General features: G+C 50.0%; 1 protein-coding gene across 2 annotated transcripts in view; it reads right to left on the reverse strand.

Annotated features, from left to right (window-relative positions):
* Positions 1–1,545: 1,545 nt before the first annotated feature.
* The window catches only part of DENND1A (DENN domain containing 1A), a 493,337-nt gene continuing 469,443 nt past the window's right edge, over positions 1,546–25,439 (reverse strand). The window contains exons 21-24 of one of the 2 annotated variants that reach the window (XM_029062894.2): positions 10,546–10,674; positions 6,163–6,421; positions 4,160–5,432; positions 1,546–3,451 (exon numbers count right to left, since the gene is read on the reverse strand). In XM_029062894.2, the coding sequence (XP_028918727.1) occupies positions 3,369–3,451; positions 4,160–5,432; positions 6,163–6,421; positions 10,546–10,674 (1,744 nt within the window). In that variant the 3' untranslated portion in view covers positions 1,546–3,368. The remainder of the gene's footprint in view (positions 3,452–4,159; positions 5,433–6,162; positions 6,422–10,545; positions 10,675–25,439) is intronic. The other variant, XM_029062896.2, reaches the window with a different exon arrangement.

Below are 25,439 nucleotides of genomic sequence, written 5' to 3' on the forward strand. Positions count from 1 at the left end.
ATCCACTAAATCAGATAGGGCACAGTGGCTGTTGCTCACGGGGCTCACAATCTTAATCCCCATTTTACAGATGAGATAACTGAGGCACATTGTGGTTTTGTTAACTGCTTACTCTGTGCCAGGTACTGTACTAAGTGCTGGGATGGATACAAATAAATCAGGTTGGACACAGTCCCTGTCTCAAATGGGGCTCACACTCTTAATCCCCAATTTACAGATGAGGTAACTGAGGCATCGAAAAGTTGGGACCTGCCTAAGGTCACACAGTAGACAAGTACTGGAGCCAGAATTTGAACCCAGATCCTTATGACACTCAGGCCTGTACTCTATCCATTAGGCCAAGCAGCTTCTCTGAAGAAGTGAAGTGACTTGTCCAAGGTCACACAGCAGACAAGTGATGGAGCAGGAATTAGAACCCAGGTCCTTCTGACTCCTAGGTTCGTGCTCTATGGTCTACCCACCCTCCTGGCAGGTGGCCTGGAAATCTCTGTGGAACAGCACAGGGTGAGGGTACCCAGGACTTGCTCTTCCCTTTCCAGGATTCAGAACTTTCTTTTGACTCACTGCTTCCCGCCTATGTGGTGACCAACTCTTCAGGTAGAGCTCACCCTGCCACCTCAGAATTTCAGAAGGCAGAAGGCACATTTGTCCAAGAAACTGGAACCTGAATAGGCCACTGGAAGAAAAAGCAAACATCTCTGAGTGAACAGGGTTGGGTCTCAGGGTTCTCCTCTAGCTTTTGCAATGTTTTTGCTGGGCAGCCTGGCCTTCTCTGTATTTCCATGGTACCACAGAGCAACTCTACAAGGCCTTCCAGGACTCTGACTTTTCCTGAATGATACATGGTGAAAACATGAAATGAAAATGAGCTGGGGCACAGATGAATGGCTGTTCAGCTTCAGGTGAACATGCACTCATCTCAAATCCTCCCCTCCTGCCCCCTTTGCTTCTTTCTCTCCTCTTCTCCTTTCCATACAATCAGTTTCAGGGTTTCTCTTCCTACCCAGAGTCTGGATCTAGAGTCTGATGACTATGCAGAATGACAAAGGCAAACCTGGTAATTAGATTGGCATTTCTTCTCTACCTCCTGCGGTCAGTCCAAGCCTGGAGAGCGAGACGCCTGCTGCACGGTGCGATGGCTGTAAGGGAGCAGCTCAGAGCAAATGGAGAAGTGCTGGGATGCAAACATCAGGGAACCAAAGCAGCCACAACTGGTGAGGGAGCACACTCAGAAAATGGCTAAATCGCCAGTGTGCCAAGGTCTAAGGTACACGGTGGCAGGCAGGGTAATGAATTTAGGGAAGAAGTGGGGGCCAGTAGACTTGGCTCAGCTAAGCTCCATCCCCAGGGGGCGAGTGGCTGTCCAGACAAACAGGGTGGGAGACCTATTCCCAGGATAACGAGGCTCCTCATAGCAAGTCACCAAACTCAAGACTACAGTGGCATCATGCTGGGGGCGTGGGGGTGTTGGGGGGTGGATGTGTCCTTCACAACCAGGCTCTATGGAATATGAGAAGAGCTGAAATAACACAGGAAACCAGGAAATTTGGCCCAAGAGGATTTTATTAAGCTAACACACAAAATTACTTCTCAGGTTTGCAAATTCAATCCAGTAAGTGAAGAAGAGTACAGACTTACTCGGAGGGCTCCTAAGAGTCCCCTGATTATCTTAGCTGTGTCCACCCACTTGTTTTTCCTTCAAAATAAAATGAAATGTGATTAATGAGACCAGAAAGGTATTTTAATACATTCAATGTTTCCAGCCAAACCGCACCTTTTGTGGCTTTCCTTTTCTACGTGGCCCCTGGGCATTTCTGGCCTAGTGAGGAGCTGCGGCCCTGGCTTGGGATAGAGAGACCGCTACGGAAATGCATGGATGGAACCAATGTTGAGACAGACTGGAAACTGCCTTTTCTGGGAGCGGGGTTCCCTAGCGGGGTTCTCCGGGGGTCCGGAGTTCATCGGAACCCTCCGTGGGTAGTGTTGAAAGGGGAGAGGATATGTGAATGTACAATGGACCATTGCCAGGAATCACAAGGGTGCCACCATGATTGGCTAAAAAACATAGGCTTCTAATTCAGCATTCAGAAATGGAAGAAGTTCAAATCTAGTCTGAGTATAAAACTCAGGCATTCACATTCTTTACAAATGCATCTTCTCTTTAGACTTGAAATATCTGACTGTTGAGGACAAGGCTATATCAAAACAGTGGGGGCTGCCCTCCAGCTCCAAAATACAAAAGTGACTGAATGATTCGTAAAAGCAATGATAATTTACAGGAGTCAAAAATACTAATGCAACATTGGGATCTCCCCAAACTGTTGACATCTCCGTGATTACATAGGGTCCATATCTCTGGTACTGCACAAATTCTGAACAAGACAACAGCCATTTTTATCCACTACAATAAAATAGGCTTTGAGTAAATTACATGAGTGAGCTGTACCATTCAGAATCGGGAAATGAAAGATCATGTTGAAATCTGAAGAATGATCAGCATGTCCCGAAACAGTTTTTGTTTTTTTAAAGCCCTGACAATTTAGGTAAGATTCAGTGGTGACTAATTCACATGAATTACCTGCTTCGTGACACACTGTATTTAAGTACAAAACCCCCAAATAAATGATACAACACCTCCATCCCGCCCCAACCCAACACAAATCAAAGTTACAAAAACAAAATAACCACTGCCAACAAATCTGCCTATTAAAAAAAAAAGGTGAACTTTGGCTATCCAGGACCCACTGTGTATCTGTGCTCAGAGACCAATGCTGCACAGACTCAGGAAACCCGTTAGAGATTTCTATGCTTCTCCAAGGTTCTTCCCTTCCACCCCAGCCTCTGTAGTTTTGTTCCTGCCCCAACTCTCCCTCCCCCATCCACCCCCCGCCACCAAAAAAGGAGGCAGCAAGAATGTGACCTCCACAGTGGCAGATTGTTCTGCCTCTGACCTGGGGGAGGTCTGAATGCCACTTAATGTTTCCAAAAGATGGAAATGACAGGCAGTCATCCCCATCCCTTATCAACCTGACCAGGAAACCACTCCATTATATGTTGTTGCACATTTTCTCAAGATCAGATTCTACTTGGCCTCTGGCTCAGGATCTGGGTCCCTTCCATTGCCAGCCTTGGGGAGGCCTCTGCTCACTGGATAGCTCCCAGAAATCATGAGGTGGAATAGATTCTGCTCTGATTTGGACAATAAAATGGGATGCTACCACATCCCGTTCAAATACTGCATCTCTAACATTTATATATTGTATGAATACAGAACTACATAAGAGTTCATATATAATTTTAAGGACTCCATTAAAGACTCATTTAAATGGCGTCTTCTCGAGATTGAAGTTGCTGGTGTTTCCAGTTCCTCACAGGAGATCCAGGACTGGGCCTGTGCTGGGTTTTTTTTTCTGTGAACTGGGAATCAAGGATTCTTCAGTCCCGAAGTCCCCTCCATGTAAAAAACAAACAAACAAAAAATTACAGTGAAAGCTCATGTGTTTCAACAATGATCGCTCAGTCCAACTGTGTAGCTATCCATGGGGCAAGTTTGACCTTTCAAAACTTCTAGGCGGAAAGGCTCGAAGCCCAGGGGGTTGGTGTCCATCTTTCTTCCAGAGACCAGATCTGGGTTTCCTCATCTCACCAAAGGAAGCAGAGCAGCTTGGTGGCTTTAATACTGCAATCTTCAACTGCACACAGGAGGGAAACACGCCCAAGCGTGGCCGAGAACTGGGGAAGACTGAACAGGCTCCTATGAAACAAGGGTCGGTGCCTGTCTCACGAGCACTCGGGGAGGGGGAAGGTAGGTAGAAACGATCTGTTAGGAACTTAAAGGCTTGGGTAGTGCACAGATGCCTGGGAATACTACTCACTGATGGATGGCCAGCCAGAAGCGGCCACCTCCCCTCAGTAGGAACAGGCAAGTGCTGAGGTTTGACCAACTAACTAACCCTCATTTCCAGCCAGAGAAAACAGTAAGGGAAATGCCCCGGCGGGGGGAGGGGGGTGGTTCGATGGTCAGTTCACCCCTCATTCATGTGAAATTGGGTTTGTTGGTTCAAAACAAATAAAAAAAAATGCCCCCTCCCTCATGACCCGCCTTTTGGTTTGCCTTACTCGAAGGTTTCCCACTGCTTTCTCAGCTGTTCTACTTTACCTGGAGTGGGGGCGATCTCCTGTTTTGTCTTTCTTAATAAATCTTCAAATGGATCTGTGGCTTCCTTAGCCTTAGAGAGGGGCTGTAAGACCGGCTCCAGCACCATGGGAGGCCGGGGGGGCAGGAGTGGTGGATCTCTAGGCCCAGGCCCCGGCCCCAGCCCCAGCCCTTGTTTGGCCTCCGCCAGCCGGGAGCCAGAGCGCACCAGGGGCAGTGTCCTGATCTTGGAGGGGCCAACCAGAGGGACTTGCTGGTGCGAGCCAGCCTGGGTGGGTCCCAGGCTTGGCTGTTGCAACAAGCCGGCTTGTGGCGTGGAAGGCATCTGACCGAACAGATTGGGCATGGAGAGGGCAGAGAGGTTGGGCTGTGGTCTCTGTGCCGGGAAGAAGCCAGAATTTGAGCCGAGGAAACTGGAAGCGAAGGCAGGGGCCGGAGGGGCGGGAGCAGGGGCAAAGGGCGGCCCTGAGGACTGGACCCTTGGCACGGGCAGGGCTGTTGACGCTGGCTGAGTGAACGGATTGAGGCATGGCTGCAAGAACGGAGGGGTGACGGCAGGGGTAGGAGCAGCAGGATGAAATCCGAGCTTCGGCCCGAACGGGGCAGCGGTGGAGGCAAAGTCGCTCGGCCCGGTGGGAAAGCCAGCAGGGTTCAGCGCGGCAGAGCTGAGGAGGCTGCTGGGGACTTGTGGGGGGCCCGCTGCCTGCCAGCTGGACTTGAGAGGATCCAGGAGGCTCAGCAGGAAGTCGCTCTCGTTGCCTGAGGTTTGGGTCACCACACGCATTGGCTGGAGCAGCTCAGTGGGGCCGCTGGGAGTGGAGAGGAACTGTGCAGGGTGAGGGGTCGGGGTGCCTGCTGGGAACGGATCCTGCAGGAGTCCCGTGACATGGTCAGCCTGCCCCGGGATAATGGGCTTCCCCGCTTCGGCTGCTCCGGCTGCCTGGTGCTTGGTGGGCCTAGCGGTAGGGGGTGGGGGGACGATGCCCAACTCTGGGGTCTTTCGGCCTTGTGGTCTGGGGATGGTGATGCTGCCTTGGCTGACAGCGGTCATTTCTTCTTTCTCCACTGGAGCCAGGATGCTGTCCCGACTCCGAAGCCTCCTCGTCAGGGAGGGGGTGCTCCCCAGGGATGCGAGGGGCCTCTCTGGCGAGCACTGCGAATATTTGGAGGGAATGGCCATGTCGTCCTGGCCCATGGCCCACAGTTTGTTATATGGGTGAGACAGTTTCAGGGCTGGCATCATTCGGCTTCTGTCACTGCCACCAAGGTCCATTCTCTGTTCAAAGATCATCAAGACAGAGTTTCAGTGGCTCATCTGCTCCATAACGTAAAGACAAAGGAGGAGATTAAAGGGAGATCCCCAACCTAGACAACCGCGGATAACCCCAGCATGGGGCGGAGGGGTGGGTCGTGTCTGCAAGTCTGGAACTTCAAGCCACTGGACTGTTGTTCGAGATCGATCAATACTCACTACAGTAGCACAGAGCCATTAGTCAATCAATCCACCAATCGATGGTATTTATTAAGTGCCTACTCGATGTAGGACACTGTACTGAGTGCTTAGGGAAATACAATAGAATATTTATTAGAGAGAACCCACTTTAGCTATCAATAATGGGTCCTGGCCAAGGCACCAAGGCCTAGTGGAAAGTGAGGGAACTGGGTCCCTCTGTCGCTGGCTTCCGGAAGTAGCATGGCCTAGTGGACAGAGCATGTGTCTGGGAGTCAGAAGGATTTGGGTTCTAATCCTGGCTCTGCCACCTGTCTGCTGTGTGCCCTTGGGCAAATCACCTAACTTCTCTGTGCCTTAGTTACCTCATCTGAAAAATGAAGATTAAGACTGTGCGCACCAGATGGGACAGAGACTGCGTACAACCTGGTTAGCCTGTATCTATCTAACGCTTAGAACTGCCCGTGATACATAGTAGGTGCTTAACAAAGACCATCATCATCATCATTAATCACCACCTCCACAGTTCAGTCCTACAGGTGAAAGAAAAACGTACCTGGTAGCCAAATGTGCCAGACTGGTCACCCTGTTCTTTGGGAGCCCTCAGGTCTTCTAGGCTTTTGGCTTGACTGAGGGGCTGAGGTGACACTTCCACCTCCAAGTTGCTGAAAATGTCCTCCAGGAGATTGATGTCTGTGATCTTGTCTGGCGGGGGCCGGTGGGAAGGTGGAGGGTTCTTGGCTCTCTTCTCTGGACTCCCCACCTCGACTCCATCTGCACTGTCAGACTCTTTCAGGGTCCGGTAGGGCTGAGGCCTAAAGACACATGAAGAAATGCCACTTAGGTCAGGGGGCACTTGATCCAATTAGTTGCGCATTCAAGTGTGAACAAAAAGAATCCCAGCTGAACTTTGGGTCTTCCTCACTTTCCAAGACACTTTGAGATACAGGTTCTGAACAGCCCCTCTTCCCTCTGTGGCCTGCTTCATCCTCGCACACTAAACTTGTCCTCGCACACTCAACTTGCCACCTGGCACAGCCAAAGCCCCCTGCCTCCCGGATGCTCTCTTCTCGCTATCACACATTCCAGGGGGAAGGACATGAGATCAATATTTTTTTCCTTCCCTCCCTCCTGCAGTGAACACATCCCTTCAGCAAAGTCGCCCTCTGGGTTCAGGCCCCACACCACTCATGCACGCTCACTGGCATGGTGTTGGAACAGACACCTTCACAGAAGCAGCATGGCCCTGTGGAAAGAGCACAGGCAAAGGTGTCACAAAGCCAGGGGTCTAATCCCCACTCTGCCACTTGCCTTGGACAAATCACTTCTCCCTGACCTAGTTTCCTCATCTGTAAAATGGGGATTCAATACCTGTTCTCCCTCCCACTTAGACTGTGAGCCTCATGTGGGTCAGGGGCTTGTTTTCTACCTGATTATCTTGTATCTACACCAGTGCTTGCTACTGTGCTTGCACATGGTAAATACTTAAATACCACAGTTATGACTATTATTAATTATCTAATGGTGCTGGCTGTTAAAAGAGGGATTTGGAGGAAGGGGCTGGGAGAAGAGAGGTCTTGGAAGATTGGTGGAGAAGAAAGGAGAATTCTGTAAAGAAGTAGGAAGTGTTTCATTAATGGAATGAGGAAGCATAACCCATAAGGGATGTGGAGGAGGTTCAACATTCCGAGGTTTTGGGGAGGAGAGGTTTCATGGCCTTGGGGGTCCAGGGGCCCCCAGATCTGTCGTTTCACACCTCATTAACTTGTTCCCTCCTGCCTCTAGGGGTGGGCATTCTCCCACTGGTACTCCCCAGCTCCCAGCCCGGTAGCTGGGTAGTGTGCAGCTGATGCCCAGAGAGGTAAAAAATTTCTGGTTCTAGGAGACAAGCAATGGGCAGGATTTGCTGTCAGTAATGTGAATTAAGGGGTTTCCACTGCTCTGTCCTGAGAACACGCAGCATGGTATGGGGAGGCACAGGCCAGAGTACAGCCCAGCCCACCTGCTTTCCTGAAACACAGTTTCCACATACCCCCTCACCAAAAAATACCCGGAACACAACCTGATTTGCATGCACGTGACATTAGAACGGCATGTTGTCTCTCCAATTAACAATAAGACCTGACATGCTGTTCCAAGGTGACTGGCGTTTGATTGGCAGCCGGTTTCTCTATGGCATTTAACGAGGTTTTTGATTAAGGGGAAAATATCTGTGAAGGGGAAAAGAAAAATAGAGGAAACAGTGTGGTGGAATCCCACCCCCCACCTACTCCACGCATCATACACATTCATGAGTGAAACCTGCCTCAGCCCATTCACCAAAGTAAGAGGAGTTGGATCTTTTTCTCTAAGACCAAGAATACACAAATGATGGCCAGAGTGCTTGTGGTTAATGGCTGGTGGGTGGCCTGTCTCACTATCATTTTCAAATGGAGATGCAATGCAGGGGAGAAATGAAGGGAAGGGTTTTGGGAATGGGAAGCTTCCCTCATACTCTACCCTGGGGGAGAGGAAGCCAGACAGGCATCCACTGGCTTTCATGGCTGGTATCACCTCGGGGTGAATGGAAGGCTCCAGCTGTTGGAAAATACACACCTGAGAGATCACATTGAGTCAGTTATTATTCCTTCCTTTGTCCTTCCTCGATCTCCTGCTTTAGCTCCCCAGTTCCTCCTTATCTGAAGACCAGCTTCCCTGGATGGGACCAGCTAGCCCACATGGTGTCCAGAGATCTCCAATTTTGCCATTCTAGGGTTTAAATTTTGCCCTGGCTGTTATTTCTGGACTTAATCTCTAAAACTGCTAGCCACAGGCACCTCTCCCCTCTTTCAACTAGGAGGAACCTTAGGGCAAATGACCTCTGAAGACTCAAGTCCGAGAAGCTCCAGGCCATTAACTTTTCCACCCAACAAGGGGCACTCTTCTCCAGAAAATTTTCCCCTCCATTCCTCAGGGACTCTTAAATACAATTCTATTTCCTGGGTAAGTCTTAATATCTTATATCTTAATAATAATAACAATGATAATAATCATGGTATTTGTTAAGCAATTACTATGTGCCAGGCACTGTATTAAGCGCTGCAGTAGATAGAAATTTATCAGGTTGGGCACAGTCCCTGTTCCACATGGGGCTCACAGTCACAATCCCCATTTTACATATGAGGTGACTGGGGAACAGAGAAGTGAAGTGACTTGCCCAAGGTCATGCAGCAGACAAGTTGCGGAGCTGAGATTAAAACCCATGACTTTCTGACTACCGGGATATCCACTCTGCCATGCTGCTTCTCACCTTGTATGCATCATGATCAGTGGTATTTATTGAGCACTTACTGTGTGCAGATCACTATACTATACTATCATTATTTTAAGCGCTTGGGAGAGTACAATACAACAGAGTTGGTAGACATACATATTCCCTGCCTACAATAAGCTTACGGTCTAGAGGGGGAAATAGACATTACTATAAATAATTTATATAATTTATAGGTATATACTGAAGTGTGTGGGGTTAAGGATGGAGTGAATATCAAATGGCCAAAGGGCACAGATCCAAGGGCATAGATGACACAGAAGGGAGAGGGATCCACAGAAGAGGGCTTTATCTGTATATTGGTATTGGTAGAATAATATTGTATTGGCATTGTGTTTTTATTATTCCAAAGATATTTTATAGATGAAGAAACTGAGGCACAGGGATATTAAATGACTTGTCCAAGGTCCCACAGTAAGCCAGTGACAGAGCTGACTGGAACACAGATTCCCCTGACTCCAATTTCTTTCCATTAGGCCACACTGCTAGTCCATCCCTTCCCCACATTTCCTGGATACTCCCATGTATGGGTGATAATTGCCAACCTGATGTTCACTTTCAGCTGTCCCCAGGATTTCTACTGAGTAGCCTCTTTTGCTGGGACTGTGCACAGCAGATTTAGGCAGTAAAGCAGGCAATGCCCTGTGACCCATCAAAGCCTTCGTGTTAAGCCATATGGCTTAGTAGAAAGAGGACACACCTAGGAGTCAGAGGCTCTGGATCTAAACCCAACTCTGCCACTTACGGCTGTGTGACCTTGGGCAAATCAGTTAATATTTCTGTGCCTCAGTTCTCCATCTGTAAAATGGGGATTCAATACCTGTTTTCCCTCCCCCTTTGACTGTGAGCCCCATGAGGGACAGGGATAATCCCAACCTGAGTATCTTTTATCTACCCCAGAATCTGGCTCAGTACTTGACATGTAGTAAATGTCTAACAAGTCCCACAATTAAAACGTGTCCAGAGGCCTTAATGCCTGGCCCTGGCTTTCTGCAAGCCCCTGCTGGTATTCATAAGCCCATCATAAAGGATGCCTACCAGAAGGAGGTGAAAACCACTAGGGACAATTAATTGCCAACACTGCTCTTCGGAACCTCACACAGAGAAGCTACACACATGCTACAACAACAACTCCCACCTCAAGCAACCACATGGCACAAAGGAGGGCAGGTGACGGAATTGCAGGCCTGGCAGGGCACAACACAGCACAGTACATGCTGGGAAAGGACGGGCCTAAAGGGAGGGGCCACAGCATGGCCACTGGCAGAACTCGGCCTTGGGCCGGAAAGGGATAAGAACGGGGTACTGCTGACTGAAGGAGAGGCGGGGATTCAACTGGAGGACCAGGGAGAGGAGGGAAAAGCCAAAGGTGTGAGGATCGGGGGAGCTGGGGATACATTCTCATGCACATTCACCCCAAAGACCCTTAGTTCCTACGGGAGCCATCCTGGCAAGCCACCAGCACATCCAGACAGACGTCGTCACTAGCAACAGAACAGCTAAGGCTGCAGAGCCCCGGTGGATTCGGTGGACTCGTCACATGCTCTACGCTTTCCAAACTAATCAGCCAGTGCTGGTGCAGCAAGCCTGGCCCGAGACTTAAATGAATGAGACTGAAGAAGCATAGACCATTCAAAGGGAGCGGAGAAGAAAAAGTTTTCAGAGAAGCCAGACACAGGATCCTCTTCCTGCTGATATTCATCGTCGGAGGAGTCTTCAGAGAGGAAGACTGTATAGTGTCGCAAGGGCTTTACCAGGCTGAGAGAAAGAGGGAGAGAAAACAGAAAATGAAGTTATAGAGGGAGAGGAGGGTCAAGGTCAAAGCTCCCGGCAGGTAGGAAAAGTAAACAGCAGGTTCTCTATCACCCTGGTTGCCTGAGAGGAAAACCAAAACAGGGTGGGATTCGTCAGCAGGTTGGATTGTGGGATGTTCTATTATCCCTCACTTCCCTAAGAGGATGGGCAACACAGGTGAAGAAGCCAAGATAACTTAAGAGCCTGTGCTCAGGGCTCTGGGAACTTAGCAGTGGTCAGATCTCCTTCCAGGCCAAATCTGTGGCAGATATACCTGGTAAGTGCTCTTATCTGGGGGGGCAGCAGGGAGGGCTGGACTTCAGGAAGGGGGATTAGTCATGTCAACAGAACCTTAGTGAAGGGATCAGTGAGTCTTTACTAAAGGCTGTTTCTGTATAAGAGACCCACTGCAACAGTAAACTGAACAAGGAAAGGGACCTTTTTTGGCTGGTGCTGATGACCCTTTCGAGTTCCCTCTCAGAAGTCTCTTCATGGAGTCTTTCTCATCTGTGACATATGGGGATTAAATATTGATTATTATAAAAAATACATCTACCAACAAGCACACTGCTTATAAACCCAAACAAGGGCCTGTCACCTATAAAATACACATCTGGAGTCAATGAATTAGACCCTGCCCTGTGGCCGAACCAGACTCAATAGAGTAAGTCAATCCAAGTGTTAGGATCTAGCAGGAGATCACAAGATGGAGGAGACAGGATCCTCGGAAAGGTAAGAACAGTGATTCTGAGATTCTACTTCCTGATTAGGAACAGGATTTTAATAAGGGGGTCGGGGGACTGACTCTTTACTCTCTGCTTTCTGAAGACTTCCTTATTAATACATGAAGGATAGAAGGCAATGGTTAGCCCTGCTACCCCTCATCCCCTTGATAAGCAGCATGGTGTAGGGGTACAATATGGGCCTGGGAGTCAGAAGGTCATGGGTTCTAATTCCAGCTCCCCACTTGTCCGCTGTGTGACCCTGGGCAAGTCATTTCACTTCTCTGTGCTTCAGTTACTTCATTTGTAAAATGGGGATTGAGACTGTGAGCTCCACATGAGACAGGGTCCGAGTCCAACTCGATCTGCTTGTATCCACCCCAGTGCTTAGTATATTGCCCGGCACATAGTAAGCGCTTAACAAATACCATCATTATTACCTCTTCCCCTAGGGGGTGGGGGACCCAGTGGGAGGTGGCGGGGGGCACCCACAGACCAGTGTGGCTGCACCTCTGCTGTGGACTGGAAGGGGTCTCTCTAGGTCAAACTCAGAGACTCAGAGGTAGGGTTTGGCAGGTCAGCCCGAGATGCCTCAACACAAAGTATCTGCTTTACACAGCCAATTCCTGAACGTTTTTTTTGACTCCACAGGCTGAATTCTACCTCTCTTTAGCATCTGTAAATATTCCCAAATGAACCCCAAGCTAGAGGGCTGGACACCGGCGGTCCATCCACAGGTTTCTAGCCCAATACACGGGAATTTAAAACAGTGGGAAGGGCAAAAGCAATTGGTCAGAGTCACGGTACCATAGCAGGTGAGTTTGGGAGGAATGAAAAGTGTGAGCTGGGAGCAGCGGGAGATGACAGCGGATAGGTAGGTGGGAGACAGCTGATAGGTAGGTGGGAGCCTTTAAGTCAATGTTTAGGAGTTTTGTTTCATGAGAGAAGAAACGAGAGGTTTTTGCAGGGGGGAGTTTTGTGTGCTAAAAGGGGGTTGAAAAAGATGATCTGAGCAGCTGTATGTAGGATACAATGGGAAGAGGGGAGATGCTGGAGAGGAAGGGGTAGGGGGGTGAAATTTTGGAGAGGAAGACCTGGCAGAACTTTTTATTTTGTTTTATGGTACGTGATAGGCTCTTATCATGGGCCAGGCACCGTACTAAGCGTTGGAGTCTATTCCTTGGGCTGCCTGCCCCCCGTTTCCAGCCTAGCTCTTTAGCAGCCTTTTGGCCACCGACCGCCGACTTTATCGGCTTTTTGGCCGCCGACTGCCGACTCATCCACGCCGAGACCACCCCCCCTCCCAGGAAGCTGAGCCTTGTCATCGCCCGGAGCCTTGGAGCCATTACCACGTGGGCCCGGGATCTCTGCTCCCCTGGGGGTAAGTCTAAGACCACCGGGCCCCCTCTTCCCAGCCGAATCGACCACCACATGGACTCTGGAGCTCTCCTCCCAGGCGGTGGTTCCTTGGGCTGCCTGCCCCCCGTTTCCAGCCTAGCTCTCTAGCAGCCTTTTGGCCACCGACCGCCGACTTTAGCGGCTTATTGGCCGCCGACCGCCGACCGCCGACTCATCCACGCCGAGACCACCCCCCTCTCCCGGGAAGCTGAGCCTTGTCATCGCCCGGACCCTTGGAGCCATTACCTCGTGGGCCCGGGATCTCTGCTCCCCTGGGGCTGAATCGACCACCACATGGACTCGGGAGCTCTCCTCCCAGGCGGTGGTTCCTTGGGCTGCCTGCCCCCCCGTTTCCAGCCTAGCTCTTTAGCAGCCTTTTGGCCACTGACCGCCGACTTTAGCGGCTTTTTGGCCGCCAACCGCCGACTCATCCACGCCGAGACCACCCTCCCTCTCCCGGGAAGCTGAGCCTTGTCATCGCCCGGACCCTTGGAGCCATTACTTCGTGGGCTTGGGATCTCTGCTCCCCTGAGGCGCAGCCTCGGCCCACCCGGCCCCGATTCCCGACAAGCCCCCCTTCGCCTACCGCTCGCTGACTCATCTGCGCTTCCTCCCCCTCCACCGGGGAGCTGAACCTCGGACCGTCCGGACCCGCGCCCGCCTTTCGCAACCTGGACCTCCGCACCCCCGCTCGGGAACTCCGACACTACGGATCTTCGCCCCCACAGACCCCCAGCCACCAGCTTCCAGTCCACCCGCCCCCCCGCCGCTCGGGCCCGGGAACATTGCGCTCCCCTTCTCGATCCTGGGGACATTGTGCTCCCCTTCTCGGCCCCAAGGACATTGTGTCCTCGGGGAACATTGTGTCCCCCTGCTCGGGCCCGGGGACATTGTGCTCCCCAACCGCTCCCCCACTCCGCCCGAGGCGGCCATTTTGGGAAGCCCCTACTCTGCCTGAGGTGGCCATTTTGGGAAGGCCTCACTCCCTCTTCCCTCTTGAGGTGATTCATCTCTCCCGCCCCCGCCCCGGGCGACGACGTGCTTGTTCTCACCATGTTACCTACCTTAGCCGCCGCCCACGGCCGCCACCCACCCCGGACAACCTCAGGGCCCCCCCCGCCGGCACAGGGTTATTTGGTCATGAGCTCTGGGACTCTCTCAGCCGCTGGTCGCTTGACTTTGAGTCTGATTGGGTAGGGTCGGCTCGTCCCCCGACCCTGGTCATCGCCTTCTTATTAACACTATTGTAGTGTGCCTTACTGTAGCATGTTGCTATATTAGCGATCTCGCTTGTCATTGTTTATTGTCGTCAGACTTTGAATTTGATCAAGTCGCCCCTTAATCGAGTCTACCCCCGACCCTGATCATCGCCCCCTTTTATTAACACGACTATATTGTATCATACTGTATCATGTTGCTATATTAGCACTACTGTATTGTATCATACTGTATCATGTTGCTATATTACCGATTTCGTTTATTACTGTTTATTGTTGTCAGTGCTGCCACCCACCTCTCTGGCCTCGCCATGTCCCTCCTCCCCCCCTCCCCCCTCCCGCCCCTTCCTATCCTCCCCTTCCCCTTCCCCTTCCCCTCTCTCGCTCAGCTCTTTCCCGCTCTCTCCTCTGTCTCCTCCCCCCCCCGCCCTAGAACCCCACTTTACCAGCGCTACCCCTCTTCCCCCTCCCCCTACTCTTCCCCCCACCAAACCCCCTCTTCACCCCCTCCCCCCTTCTCTCTTCCCCACCCATGCCCCATCGCAGTCCTCTTGTCCCACCGCCACCCCTCATCCCCCTCTCCCCGTCCAGGGCCCCGCCACCTCCTTCCCATCCAAACCCTCCCCTCCCCCCCACCCGTCCCCCCTTCCCCCCCTTGCACCCACAGCTACTTTCAAGTGTGGCCTCTGGAACCCCCGCTCTATTACAGGCAAGCTACCTTTCATCCATGACCTTTTCCTCTCCCGCTCTCTCCTCCTCTCTCCTCCTCCTCGCCCTTTCGGAAACATGGCTCTGTCCCGAAGACACGGTCTCCGCCGCCGCTCTCTCCAGCGGAGGCCTCTCCTTCTCCCACTCCCCCAGACTCACCGGTAAGGGAGGAGGCGTCGGCTTCCTCGTCTCGCCCCGTTGCCGCTTCCGCACTATCCCTCCTCCCCCCTCCCTCTCCTTTCCCTCCTTCGAAGCCCATATCATTCGCCTCTACCACCCACTCGAGTTACTTGTCGCCGTCATCTACCGCCCTCCCGGTCCCACCTCCGACTTCTTCAACCACCTTGACCCCTTTCTCACCTTCCTTCTCTCCTTATCTCTGCCCACTCTGATCCTCGGAGACTTCAACATCCATACGGATGTACCCGACGACTCCTCTGCCGCCCGCCTGCTATCCCTCCTCGACTCTGCCGACCTCCTCCTCCACCATACCGCGCCCACTCACCGACTCGGTCACACCCTCGATCTCGTCATCTCCTACCGCTGCACTATCTCCTCCCTCACCGACTCTGAAATCCCTCTCTCTGACCATAACCTTCTCACCTGCCTCATCTCTCACACTCCCTCCCCCTGCAAATCTTCGCTACTGCCCCACAGAGACCTCCGCTCTCTCGATCCCATCCGTCTTTCCAATAGCATCTCTCCTCACCTTGCCGCCCTGTCCTCTCTTCCCACTCTCGACGATCAGGTCTCCGCTCTCAACTCCACCCTCTCTACTCATCTCGATTCTCTCGCCCCCCTTTCCCTCCGCCGCTCTCGCTCCACTAACCCACAGCCCTGGATCACCTCCTCCGTCCGCCTCCTACGCTCCTATGCTCGAGCTGCTGAGCGCCGCTGGCGAAAGTCCAAGCACCAAGCCGACCTCACACACTTCAAATTGATCCTTTCCTGCCTTAACTCTGCCCTCTCCTCCGCCAGGCAAAGCTTCTTCTCCTCCCTCATCGACACCCATGCCCGTCACCCCCACCGATTGTTCCGGACCTTTAACTCTCTCCTTAGGCCCCCTGTTCCTCCCCCTCCCCCATCTCTCACCCCCAATGATCTGGCCACCTATTTCCTCACGAAAATCAACACGATCAGGTCTGAGCTCCCCAAAGTCACCCCTCCGCCTCTCCCCTCCCCCCCAACAACCCCCTCCCCTACTTTCCCATCCTTCCCTGCAGTATCCTCAGAGGAGATCTCCTCCCTCCTCGCAAGTGCCACCCCCTCCACCTGCGCCTCGGACCCCATTCCCTCTCACCTTCTTAAAACCATCGCCCCTGCCCTCCTACCTTCCTTAACTTCTATTTTTAACCACTCAATCTCCAAGGGCTCCTTCCCCTCTGCCTTCAAACATGCCCACGTCTCCCCCATCCTAAAAAAACCCGCTCTTGACCCCACTTCCCCCTCCAGTTATCGTCCTATCTCCCTACTACCCTTCCTTTCCAAAATCCTAGAACGAGTCGTCTACAATCGATGCCTAGAATTCCTTAACTCCCATTCTCTCCTAGACCCCCTCCGATCTGGCTTCCGTCCCCTCCACTCTACCGAGACTGCTCTCTCTAAGGTCACCCGTGACCTCCTTCTTGTCAAATCCAATGGCTCCTACTCCATTCTAATCCTCCTTGACCTCTCTGCTGCCTTTGACACTGTCGACCATCCCCTCCTCCTCCATACCTTATCTCACCTCGGCTTCACGGACTCTGTCCTCTCCTGGTTCTCCTCTTACCTCTCTGGCCGATCATTCTCGGTCTCCTTCGCTGGAGCCTCCTCCCCCTCCCATCCTTTAACTGTCGGAGTTCCTCAAGGGTCAGTTCTTGGCCCTCTTCTGTTCTCCATTTACACTCACTCCCTCGGTGAACTCATTCGCTCTCACGGCTTTGACTACCATCTCTACGCAGATGACACGCAGATCTACATCTCCGCCCCTGTCCTCTCCCCCTCCCTTCAGGCTCGCATCTCCTCCTGCCTCCGGGACGTCTCCACCTGGATGTCAGCCCGCCACCTAAAACTCAACATAAGCAAGACTGAGCTCCTCATCTTCCCTCCCAAACCCGGTCCTCTCCCAGACTTCTCTATCACCGTGGATGGCACGACCATCCTTCCCGTCCCGCAGGCCCACAATCTCGGTGTCATCCTTGACTCGTCCCTCTCGTTCACCCCACACATCCTATCCGTTACCAAGACCTGCCGGTTTCACCTCTACAATATCGCCAAGATCCGCCCTTTCCTCTCCACCCAAACGGCTACCTTACTATTACGGGCTCTCGTTATATCCCAGCTAGACTACTGTGTCAGCCTTCTCTCTGACCTCCCTTCCTCCTCTCTCGCCCCGCTCCGGTCTATTCTTCACTCCGCTGCCCGGCTCATCTTCCTGCAGAAACGATCTGGGCATGTCACTCCCCTTCTTAAACAACTCCAGTGGTTGCCTATCGACCTCCGTTCCAAACAAAAACTCCTCACTCTAGGCTTCAAGGCTCTCCATCACCTTGCCCCTTCCTACCTCTCCTCCCTTCTCTCTTTCTACCGCCCACCCCGCACGCTCCGCTCCTCTGCCGCCCACCTCCTCGCCGTCCCTCGGTCTCGCCTATCCCACCGTCGACCCCTGGGTCACGTCCTCCCGCGGTCCTGGAATGCCCTCCCTCCTCACCTCCGCCAAACTGATTCTCTTTCCCTCTTCAAAACCCTACTTAAAAATCACCTCCTCCAAGAGGCGTTCCCAGACTGAGCTCCTCTTCCCCCTCTACTCCCTCTGCCATCCCCCCTTTACCTCTCCGCAGCTAAAGCCTCATTTTCCCCTTTTCCCTCTGCTCCTCCACCTCTCCCTTCCCATCCCCACAGCACTGTACTCGTCTGCTCAACTGTATATATTTTCGTTACCCTATTTATTTTGTTAATGAATTGTACATCGCCTTGATTCTATTTAGTTGCCATTGTTTTTACGAGATGTTCTTCCCCTTGACGCTGTTTAGTGCCATTGTTCTTGTCTGTCCGTCTCCCCCGATTAGACTGTAAGCCCGTCAAATGGCAGGGACTGTCTCTATCTGTTGCCGACTTGTTCATCCCAAGTGCTTAGTACAGTGCTCTGCACATAGTAAGCGCTCAATAAATACTATTGAATGAATGAATACAAGATAATTAGGTGGGACACAATCCTTGGCCACAAAGGGCTCAAAGTCTTAGTCCCCATTTTACAGATGAGGTGACTGAGGCACAGAGAAGTTGAGAGACTTGCCCTAGGTCACACAGCAAGCATGTGGCAGTGCCAGGATTAGAACCCAAGTCGTCTGACTTCCAGGCTCATGCTCTTTCCATTAGATCAGGCTGCTTCTCATTCAACATGCAGGATGTAAATGGCAGAGCGGTGTCAAAGGTGACACTGAAGTGGCCCTATTTTTCTTAAAACTGCTTTGAAGCTGGACCCTGACCTCAGAGGGCAGCAACTGCATACCACTGCCACTGCGCACCGATTCATCTCTGTTCCATGTTGGCAGGGAGCTTGCTGGGTGAGGACTTGGTTCAAGACCCTGTTCTCTGTGGCCCTCTCTAAAATGATCCGACGATATGAGGGTAGCTTGGGAAAGCAGGTAAGAAAAATGGTCATCTTTACTGCAGCAACCTGAATGAAGAATGGGGGCTAGCACAGATTTCCAATCCACTTTGGGTCACTGAGCTGACCTGGTAACCTCCCAGCTCTCATTACTCTGCCTGCTTTGGCTGGATCGTACTGATAGCAGCTTGGCTCATTCGCTAAACTTAACTGATTTGCCAGAAAAATTTGGATTCACATAAAAGCAAAGAGCTTTAAGAACCAAACTGGGCCTTAACTTCATAAACTTGTGATTGTTTCAATTAACACTGCAGGAGAACTCAAACACTTGGCAGTGATTTTCTGCTTCCAGGGAAAGGTTTATTTCATTAAATAATGATGTGGAATATCCTAGACTTCTAATCTGCTCCACTTAGAGGGGCCTGAAGTTAGGCCTAACTAAAGCACTGACCAAGGTAAAAACTCACATCCCATCGATATCCCTGAGCCTGAACCAGGCACTTCTAAGATGGTCTCTGGAGAATACCTCTGAGGATGTCTGTGGTCAGATACTGCAACCCATATCCACATGCAGCTCAGGCCCTGTTGTCCCAGCTGGTTTGCTAAATCCATGCTTTAACTCCTCTATTCAGTCAGGTTCTGAGTAACAGAAAGGCAAAGCAGAGGAGGAGAACTGCAAGGCCAATTAAGAACCGCACCGGAGTTGGACACTATTACACTCGGCTGTTTTGTCGTAGGGGGTCCAACCCCAAATCTGAAAGATCTCAGACAGAGGGGCTGGGCTGTCTCCAACACTCTTCCCAACAATGTGTGATTTCAAAATCAACTGACTGAAATTCAAGCTGCTCCTGATTCCTCCTCAAAACACACTACTAGGTATTTGCCAAATGTCAAGGCTTAAACCACTGGAAACATTCAAGTTCCAATTTTTTTTTTTTATTGTCTTAAGGCAGAAGAATCCCCCTAAAGTGCCTCTTCCCTCATTAACCCAACTTGGCTACTACCCTGCAGTCTGCCACCCACCACTTGCTCGGATTTCACGCACAAAGAGCTGTCTCTGAACAGGCAGGTCACAGCAAGCCCGGCTACCCAGCAAGTGATGTTGTAGTCTTACAGGAGAAAGAGGATGCTGTCCATCACATCTCCAACCCTCATCATCTCCACATGACTGCACCGGCTCCTGCCTACCTAATCTCTTAGCTGAGTTACCATGCAGATGACTTGCTGATCTCTTTCTAATGTTTAGTTTAACATGTCTTCGGTTAGCACTAGCATATGACAGTGGTGACAGCCGTGGCTGTTCCTTTTTAAATATCATGTCAGAAACACAGTGCCATAAAGCTGGGGATGCGCTCCATGGCTCTGTGCAGCGGTATGATCGCACGGGTTTATTTTTTAATGAGGAAGATCTGCGTCTCGAGAGTTTTTTATGTGTCAGGATGCATGGACAAATCAGCGGCACATCACACTGGCCAAAAATGAAATGCTGACAAATGTAGATATTTCAAATTTAATTGACACTTAAATATACTTGAGATTAAAAAAAATATCAGTGAGCAGTGAGTCTTGGGCATTAATGAAGGGGTTTCTATAATCATTTTTTAAAGGGTGATTTCGTTCCTAGGTGTGGGATCTTTAACGGGTATATATATTATCTACTTTACCTAGTTTCGATTACATACTTCCTGCTGAGCAGGTGTGCAGAATGGCACATGATGTATTTGGTCCTTAGAAGGCTCTGGTGGTCTGGGTTGGGGACAAGGCTCCTGGAGCACAACCTTGAGCTCAACCTGATGACCAAAAGGTTTGCTTCCTAGACAAGAGAAAAGTCTGGCCACCTGATTAAGTTCACAGCTATTCCTGGCAAGGGGGTGTGCATCTCAAGCATCTAGGAGAATGAAGCCTCTCAAAAGCACCTCCCTGTCACACTTTTTGCTCAAACACCTCTGCTCATCTATTTTGCTTGTTCTTATCTCACCCTCACCCAAAGCAAGATGGGTCAGGCTGAGAATTTTGAGGCCCTTATTTCCAATCTTAGTCCTTCCCTCAGCAAATCCTCATGGGGCCAATCTGGCAAATCTCCCCCAGAGGTGGGAGAGGGTTGGGGAAGCAGGGACAAATTCATTTAATCATATTTATTGAGCTCTCAAGAACTCCCACTTCCTTAAGATAAAGCTGTCTACTCTTCCTCTTCATTCAATTTTCACCACCCAATGACACTAATTGATCTGGATTCCCAGATGCCCTCATGGGAAGGTCCTTTGTTTGTGATGGTATTTGTTAAGTGCTTACAATTTGCCAGGCACTGTATTAAGCACTGGAGTGAATACAAGCAAATTGGGTTGGACACAGTCTGCATCCCACTTGGGGCTCAGTCTTAATACCCGTTTTATAGATGAAGTAACAGGCACAGAGAAGTTAAGTGACTTGCTCAAGGTCACAAAGCAGCCAACCTAGGTCCTTTTGACTCCCAGGGCCATGCTCTATCCACCTGGCCATACTGCTTCTACGCAGAATGTCCATGACCATCTGATGATCAGAGCACCTATAGAATCTCAAGCGCGTTGAAGTAGCATGTTCTAGTACAAGCATGAGGAAGGGACTGTGTCTAATAATAATTAATACTATATTTGTTAAGCAGTTACTATGTGACAAGCACTGTTGTAAATCTGGGTTATATACAAGATATTCAGGTTGGACACAGTACCTGTCCCACATGGGGCTCACAATAAGTAGAGGGAATAGCATTTAATCTCCATTTTACAGATGAGGAAAGTGAGGCACAGGGAAGTGACTTACCCGAGGCCACACAGCAGACAAATGGTGAAGCTGGGATTAGAACCCATGTTCTTTGACTCTCAGGCCACTGCTCTTTCCACTAGGCTACGCTATGTCTACTACTTCTAGTGTAGGATTCCAAGGACCGAATTCAGTGCCCTGTCCACAGTATGTTCCCAGTCAATTCTGTGGATGAAGATGCTCTTCCCAAGTCCTCTTGGCCTGTTAGCTTGGGTTCTCTTGACCCTGGGTTGTTTTGCTGCTACTGCTGAGGCTAGAAGGTGAAGCCAGTTAATGGGGCAGGTTGCTTTACCTTGTTCTCCAGTCAGGCATTCTGACTTTGTTCTTTTTCAGCAACAAATCCTTATGTTTGTAATAACTGAGTTGGAAGACTCCTGTTCCATTTTTGGCATAAGGTTTCTAGAACCATGGCCCTGGAAACTGCAGGATGCGGTGATCTACGGAGGCTACTCTCTGTCTTTTGAGCCAGTAGGATGATTTAGCTCTAATTCTGGAGTAATGAGGGCAGTTAGGATGTAAAAAGCTATTTTCATTCTACAAAACAGTCATCAGATTTCCTGCCAACAATCCTGGCTCCAATTCTAGTCTGCTGAGTGACAGTGAGCAAATCACTTCACTTCTCTGTGCCTCAGTTACCTCCTCTGTAAAATGGGGATTAAGATTGTGAACCCCATGTGGGTCAGGGACTCTGTCCAACCCAATTATTTTGTATCTACCCCAGCACTTATAGTACAGTGCCTGGCACATAGTAAGTTCTTAACAAATACCATTAAAAATGGTGCTTATTGAGCACTTACTGTGTGCAGAGCACTGTGGTAAGCACATGGGAGAATATAATACAACAGAGTTGGTAGACACGTTCCCTGCCCACAAGGATCTTACAGTTTAGAGGTGAGAAACTCCACACCATTTTTACAAAACCAGGCTACATGCAGGCTGTTGAAATGACAATGACTTTGGCCAGGCCAAAACCCTTTTGACTTGTTAACTAGGTGGGTAACCTTCTATTCATACATTCTAACTTCCTGCCTCTCCAAAAGCCATGGAAGGTGGCCAGCGCAGGTGAGGAGAAAGGTGAGGAAACTGTTTCTACAGCTAAATCCTCTCGGGAACTGGGAAGTAAATTGCCTGTCACTGTACTCCAGGAGTAAACATCCTAGCTCCTGTAGCAAGAGAATGGGGGGCAGGGGGAAAAGGGGGGAGAGAGAGAGGGTAAGAGAGGAAGAGAGACAGAGAGAGAGACAGAGAGAAAAAGAAAGAGAGAGAGAGAGCATGAGCGCACAAAGATGGTCCCACCTTTCATCACAATTGGCCATTTACTACTACTGAAGGCTATTCAGCAAGATGTGTCAGTCTTTTTTTTTTTTTAGAGAGACCTGCCATGGGCCCTGGGGTTTTCACAGTGAGCCCAGGTCAAGCTTTCAGGGGGCCTGATTCTTCCGGCCCCAAATACCGGGAAAGTTCTGGGACACTAGGTCCGATTTAAAAGGGCTTGGGGGGAAGAGTGGTCATGATCTCCAATTTGATCACTACACTGCTTTTAGGTCTCAGATTAGGGAATCGTTGCTCTTTGTTGTATTTTAGAGCTTATTTTCCCTGGAGCTACCTGAGGCCCAGTTGAGAAGGGTTGAAGTGTTATTTTGGACACATGCACACACACACACACACACAAACACAACTACCTCAAAACAGACCATTTGGTACAATTCTGTAACTTCTGTGGGTATGACACGGAAAAAGCAAAAAACAAAATCTTTTTAGGATGCTTCAGGAGAGATTGCTGAAGGAAGTGATTTCCTAATGGTTAGCCTCATTAGTTAATGGAATGGATAAGGAGTGGGAAAATACCAAAATCATTCAGATAACTAGTCTTCTTGTGTAGAGCCCACTCAATGTCTCTCTTATCTTTTAAAATTGCCTAATTTTGAGGTAGCTCTAGGTCACCTTGCTAAATTCGGATTATGGAGCTTCAGATTGCAGCAGGGTGGACTGGATGTTGGGAATATACCCTCAGTCCTATCACACACCATCAAGAGACTTTTTTCCTCCAAGCGGAAGTTTCTAAAATAATGCTTTTCTCTTGCCATGTGCAATTTGGTATGTGACAACCAAGAATTAGGGACTCTTCTTGAACAGAGACCTGAGCCAAGGCTTTGGATATGCTTTGAGCCCAGTTGGCCAAGTAATCAATCAATAACATTTATTAAGCACATACTAAAATGCAGAGACCTGTTTCACACTGCCAGGCAAAGTGGCATGACGTAGTGGATAGAGCACGGGCCTGGGAGTCAGAAGGTCATAAACTCTTATGCCGGCTCCGCCATTTGTCTGTTGTGTGGCCTTGGGCAAGTCACTTCACTTCTCTGGGCCTCAGTTACCTCACCTGGAAAATGGGGATTAAGACTGAGAGCCTCAAACGGGACAGGGACGGTGTCCAACCTGATTTATTTGTATCCACCCAGGGCTTAGTAGAGTGCTTGGCACATAGTAAGCACTTAACAAATACCACAACTATTATTATTGCTTTTGTGGCAGGTGTAGCCACAACTCAAACAACAGCATTGATGTGGGCAGTGCAGAGTGCCATCTTCAAATACAAACGACAATGCCATGCATATGTGTGCCTGCATACACATCATTTCAGATCTCCCCTTGAAAGCCAAATGTAAGTAAATACCTAGGACACTACTGAGAAATTGTGCTTAATATGGAACAGCTTCCTGGCAAGTCCAACGCAGCTTCCAGAGTGATCCAGCCTATAGGGTTTTCCTGGTCACAATCCTGTCCTTAGTCATCAGTTTACCCCAGGGGGGCTGTGCTAGAGTGCCTAGAGGAGGCCTCATTGTTGGTTTTTATCTCTCATTATCTCTTTTTAATAGATATGCCGAAAGGGAAATTCACATACACCTAAGCTCTCCCTGGTGGGCAGTATGAAAGATAATTCCCTGCCAGGTGGCGGTGGCCATTAAGCTGAAAACAATTAAAATCCAATTTTAATTGGTGAAAAAAATAAACATTATGAGGGTGACAGCTGTCATTTTTGCCCCCAGGTGTCCACTCCACCCTTGGGTGTGGAACCTTTGGTCCAAAAGAAATCTCTCCCATTGCAGTCAGGAACCCAAGTGGTTTCTCAGAGCCAGCACAATTGCAATCAATCAATCGTATTTATTGAGCACTTACTGTGTACAGTGCATTTGTGCTAAGCGCTTGGGAGAATATAATATAGTAGACATTCCCTGCCCACAACGAGGTTACAGTCTAGAGTTCAGTACACTGCTCTGCACATAGTAAGCACTCAATAAATACCATTGATTGACTGATAGATATCACTGTGTCACAGAGAGCATCTGTATTACAAGGTGAGAATAAGAGTGAGGGATGAACTGAAACAGGCAGGCATTGGGTGGAGATGGGAATGGTATAACAGGAAAAAAAACAACTTCAGAAGAGGAGGAGAGGAATGCTGAGAGATGGTATGGGTGAGGGGCTGAGTCACCTCCACTTTCTACTCCCACTCCTGTCCACCAGCTGGAGAACTTGGCAGCTTCTCCCTTGGGAGGCAAATCAAGAACAGGAAAGGATGGGAAAAAAAATCCCCAAAAAAACTCCTGAGAAGCCCAAGTTTCTGCCAGACACTCTCTGAGACTTCTTCTGCCTTCTGCCTCCCAGGAAACAGTGTGTTAAATAATTTCAACCTGTTCTTAGCACAGGCCTCTTGCTCAACACTGATCAGATAAATCTACAGCAGAGGGTAGGTGCCTCTAGAGAAGGCCTGGTCTTCAAAGAAGTCAGTTGTGGAAGATGGGCTGGGGATCATGGATGATCATGCTAGAGTTCTCATGGATCTACTGGATGGCAGAGAACTCAAGGAAATAGGAAGGGAGATGTGTTCCCAGGGGAGCTGGAGTGGAGCTCTGAAGCAGGGCTCTGCACATAAGGGGGCTCAATAAACGACAAGGTGATCGTTGAAGAAGTTGGGAGACACTATAAGAAGACCAGCCCCCTTCTCCTGCCAGGGGAAGCCTTGGATTGTGTTTCTACACTTACTGTATCGAGTGAGTCCTTGGCTTCAAGGAAGATAACACCCTGAATGGTCAGCTCCCTCTGACCTCCCTGAAAATGAGACGAATCAGTGCCAGTCAGAAGCGAGACAGTAGGAAGAGATATGTCACTCCAACCATCCATTCGAGGGCTAAACGGGACTTCTACAATCCATAACAGTATTTCCATCCTGCGAGAGCCCTTTCTTTGAAGAGTGTGCCCTCCTGATTTGCCCTTTGGAGGAAAGGGGGAACT

This window comes from Ornithorhynchus anatinus, chromosome 4 (genome assembly GCF_004115215.2).
Source record: "Ornithorhynchus anatinus isolate Pmale09 chromosome 4, mOrnAna1.pri.v4, whole genome shotgun sequence".
NCBI classification, from domain to species: domain Eukaryota; kingdom Metazoa; phylum Chordata; class Mammalia; order Monotremata; family Ornithorhynchidae; genus Ornithorhynchus; species Ornithorhynchus anatinus.